The 4407-nt window shown below is 49.5% G+C and overlaps 1 protein-coding gene across 2 annotated transcripts in view; it reads right to left on the bottom strand.

Annotated features, from left to right (window-relative positions):
- atp9b (ATPase phospholipid transporting 9B) overlaps positions 1 to 4407 on the bottom strand; it is a 39831-nt gene that overhangs the window by 361 nt on the left and 35063 nt on the right. The window contains exons 23-29 of one of the 2 annotated variants that reach the window (XM_037693201.1): positions 3973 to 4037; positions 3731 to 3886; positions 3588 to 3652; positions 2202 to 2310; positions 2074 to 2131; positions 440 to 643; positions 280 to 312 (exon numbers count right to left, since the gene is read on the bottom strand). In XM_037693201.1, coding sequence (XP_037549129.1) covers positions 280 to 312; positions 440 to 643; positions 2074 to 2131; positions 2202 to 2310; positions 3588 to 3652; positions 3731 to 3886; positions 3973 to 4037 — 690 coding nt within the window. The remainder of the gene's footprint in view (positions 1 to 279; positions 313 to 439; positions 644 to 2073; positions 2132 to 2201; positions 2311 to 3587; positions 3653 to 3730; positions 3887 to 3972; positions 4038 to 4407) is intronic. The other variant, XM_037693202.1, reaches the window with a different exon arrangement.

Below are 4407 nucleotides of genomic sequence, written 5' to 3'. Positions count from 1 at the left end.
CAGACAAGAACCGGGTCAGAGCTCCACAGAACCACTGACACCAGGACCGGTTCTGGTTGTCGAGGAAACGTCCGTCAAACACAAGAATGAGCTCAGAACCCGAGAACGTCGGTTCTCCTCAGAACCTGGTTGATCTGAGGAGAACCGACGCCAGAGGAGGTTCTCCCCGGGTTCTGGTGGGTCGTCGGCGTGCGTGACGGAGGTCCAACAGAACCGCCAGATGACAGACAGGTGAGTGGGCGGACCGACCCAGACGGGCGGTGAGACGAGTCCACCTACCGAGGAACGCTCCGAAGGAGACCCGGCCCAGTCCTGGAGCGTTCAGAAACAGAACCAGGAGAAGAAGAAAGAGTGAACAGAACCAAACAGAACATGAGCCCAGGGCCCGTCCTACACGGGTCAGAACCTTTCATCGGCTGCTGAGGAACCGGAGACCCACCGAAGTACTCGTTGAGGAAGGCGAGCGAGGCCAGGTAGCAGCCCAGACTGAAGAACTCGGCCAGAACCATGAGCCAGTGCCAGGTCCGGACCGTCAGCGCCACCATCAGCAGCTCGGTCAGAACCAGCGCCGTGAAGGAGATGGCCACCACGTGCACGAACTCGGACTCAAACAGAACCAGGCCGCCGTACATCAGGATGCCACCTGGGGGCGCCGGAGAACAGAACACATGAGCAACGAACAGAACCTTTACCTGCTGGTTCAGAGCCGAGCTGAACGACAGCCGAAGCTGAGCTGTTGGGCAAACAAGACAACCAGAAGCTAAAACAACAGGTTAGCTAAAGCAATGCTAAAAGCCAAACATAGCATCAGACAAAAACAGAATCAGATCTTTGAGTTTTATTTTACTGACATTAAAAAGTCACAGCAGCGTCTCCAGAATCAGCCGAACCTTTTGATTCACGAGCAGCTAAAACAGCTAAAGATAATCAAAAGTGCTCAGAATAAAGGAGAAAAGCTAAACGTTAGACGATTTGTTCTCAGGCAGAATAAAAATAAAGTCTTTATTTTCAACGGAGGTTTCAGGCGGTCCATCAGAACCGTCAGAGTCCAAACGGGTCGACCGGCTTTTTAAAGAACCGCAGCCGAACGGACTTAACACTAAAGAACTCAACGTCGTTCTTACCTGAACAAACTTCAGCTTTTATCAGCTTAAATTTAGTTTTAAACTTCTGTAGAAATATTCCAGATTATTTCTGAGCTTAAATAATTCCTGTTCTTTAAAATCACTAAAACTTCAGCTTTTATTTTGGTGACTTGGCTGTTCTCTACAAAATAAAAGTGAATTTATGTGATCATCTGAGATTATTCATTTGATGAGTTTCAGATTATAATCTGAGTGAATTCAGGATTAACAGTCCTGCAAACAGGAGCTGCTTCTGTTCTGGTTCCTCTCAGTGCCTGCCAGACCCAGACGGACCCAGACGGACCGGGCTTTCATCAGAACTCTCCACAGATTGTGCTCAATGAGCTCCAGCTGATCAGTCGTGTTTTCATCCAGAACATTCCTGCGACTCAGAGCCCGGTGTCTCCTCGTATCGTTTTCTCTGAACCGAGCCGCTTCGGACCTTTAATTAAAAAAGCCCGAAGTCGTCAGGAAGTCGCGCTCCGGCAGGAACACGGGTCTTTGTCGCGCGCCGCACAGATTAACGGTCACACAAAGATCCGTTTACCAAAAGCTGCCGAGAGCCGCCGGCTGGAAACACAAGAGTCTGAGGAACACACTGTCAGGGTCCAGGTTCTGAGACCCGGGACCCGAGGTCCAGGTTCTGAGACCCGGGACCCGAGGTCCAGGTTCTGAGACCCGGGACCCGAGGTCCAGGTTCTGAGACCCGGGACCTGAGGTCCAGGTTCTGAGGTCCAGGGCCTGAGACCCGGGACCTGAGGTCCAGGTTCTGAGACCCGGGACCTGAGGTCCAGGTTCTGAGACCCGGGACCTGGGGTCCAGGGCCTCAGACCCGGGACCTCAGGTCCAGGGCCTGCCCCCCGTCGATGAGATGAACTCCTCTGAGACCCACAAACCCAAACCGAGCATTTTATCAGAAGTTTCCTGTTAATAAAAACTGGTTCCGTACCTTGGTACACGCTGATCAGAACCCAGATCAGGAACGTCTTGAAAGACAACGAGCGACCCTGAAAGAGAATCATCACGAGTCAGAACCAGCTCCCAGAACCACGGGTCCACATGAGAATAGAGCAGAACCTTGGTCAGGTCTTTGTAGAGCTCCGGGTACAGCAGCGCCATCTCCGGCTTCACGTCTTGGTCCAGAACCAAAGAGAAGACAGGAAACATGGTGTAGATGGTGGCGTAGCTGCAGGGACACAGAACCAGTCAGACACCTGCCGACCCGTCTTCCTGCAGAGCAGAACTTTGACTCTGAGATCAGAACCTGTCCAAGCTCAGCAGCTTGTCCAGTAAAGAAATCTATCAGTTTATTAAAAACCCAGAACTCAACAGAAAAGCATTATTTTTATAAAGTGGGGTTCTGATGGGCTCATGTGGGCGGTCAGTATCTTACCTGCAGCAGACGGCAGTCAGAGCGAGCTCAGGTTGGACAACCAGAAAGAACTCCTCATGAATTAAAAGTAACCAGAACCATTCAACCATGCGTGTCAAACTCAAGGCCCGTGGGCCAGAAATGACCCACGCAACTATTTTTCTGGCCACAAGGTAATTTACAAAAATCTATAAGAAGCGGCCCGCCAACCCCCGACATGTCTCATAAAACTCATTTTAAAATGATTTTTTTGTATTTATCAACGTTCAAAAGTTATTTAATAATTTGAAATAAAGTATAAACAGTTGCTAAATCAATAATTTGACATTTTACACCTGGAAACTACGGTCAGTTTATAGATTTATTTTAAATATCGACTCGGACCATGGATTTAATTTTGCCCCCCCATGTAAAGAAGTTCGATGAATTCTCAGCAGATATTTTACCCCTCCTCAGTTTTACACGTGTCCGCTGCTGGTTATTCATTTTACTTCTTAACGAAGTGTTTTCTTCTCTACACAACGTTTACGTTGCTCGTAGCAATAATCATAAAAACTGCCGTCACGCTCGTTTCCTCTGGAACACAACCAGAAACAGAAGACTCCAGTTTTAACACAGATTAAGGTTTTAATCTCAGTGAAAGTACCTGCTGCTCCCGTTGGTACGACCGCTCACAGGTCCAGAGCCAGAAATCCTGTCTTAACGAGCTCATAACGAGCTCTGTCGAACCTCTGAGCAGCTCCTCATCGTCAGGATTAGTTAAACTCTTGAACCCGGGCCAAGACGGATCTGAACACACGGTTCAGTTGAAGAAGATTACAAAATAAAACGTCTTTTTCTTGAGACTTTCTCTGATTCTCCAAACTGGGATCACCATCTGCTGCATGTAAGATACTGACTGATCACACTGACTCCACAGAATCCCACAAAGTATCCCGGAACCAGGCTCTGGAGGAAACTGGAGCCCGTCTGGAGACGTTATCGGATCAGGACTTTGTAAGAGGTTCCGTTCTGATCTGAACTGAGCAGTAACACATTTTTAGTCTCCCACAGTGAATAAAATCTGGTTTTTCCTGCAGGAGTCCACGTACCCGACCATGAGGTATCCCTGGTACAGAGGCACGGAGGCGAAGTAGAAGATGGAGGAGAACACCGCCTGCAGTTTGGATCAAGAACAGCTGTTTAAACCCACCGTCAGCCTGTCGGAGCGTGAGGGAGGCTGCGTGCTCGGCACCTGCATGGTGGAGATGATCATCCCTCGGTGCATCACGAACTGGCCCAGCGCCGCCGAGCGCTTGTAGCTGTTCCTACCGTGGACCACCAGCAGCCGGCCGATGTGTCTGAACTGAGTGATGGAGAAGTCTGCAGCCAGAGACGCCTGCTTCCCTTCCTGGTGTCAACCAAAACCAGCTGTCAGGTCAGCGGTCCACGAGGCGTTCAGGGATGGATCATCTGACAACAGGAAGTAACACTCACCTTCCCTTCGATCCCGATCCCACAGTCTGCAGCCTGGATCATGCTGACGTCGTTCCCTCCGTCACCTGACACCGGCAGACACACAAAGATCAAAAAGGAGTTTTCTAAAGAAACTGTCTGGCTGTGACCGCCATCTTGTGGCTGCAGGAGGAACCTCATCAGTTTAATCAGCCGAACCTTCAGCTGCGAAGCAGGTTAAAGCTGTTTGTTTGATCCTTTAAAGTTTTATTTAAACCTCGGCTGATGTTCCTTTCAAAGATGGAGGATGAAGAGTCTCTCAGGTCTGAGGGTTTAAAGATGGAGGATGAAGAGTCTCTCAGGTCTGAGGGTTTAAAGATGGAGGATGAAGAGTCTCTCAGGTGTCTGAGGGTTTACAGATGGAGGATGAAGAGTCTCTCAGGTCTGAGGGTTTAAAGATGGAGGATGAAGAGTCTC

Source organism: Nematolebias whitei, chromosome 19 (assembly GCF_014905685.2).
Source record: "Nematolebias whitei isolate Nwh7 chromosome 19, NemWhi1, whole genome shotgun sequence".
Lineage (NCBI taxonomy): Eukaryota > Metazoa > Chordata > Actinopteri > Cyprinodontiformes > Rivulidae > Nematolebias > Nematolebias whitei.
This window is presented reverse-complemented; position numbering and strand designations above follow the sequence as displayed.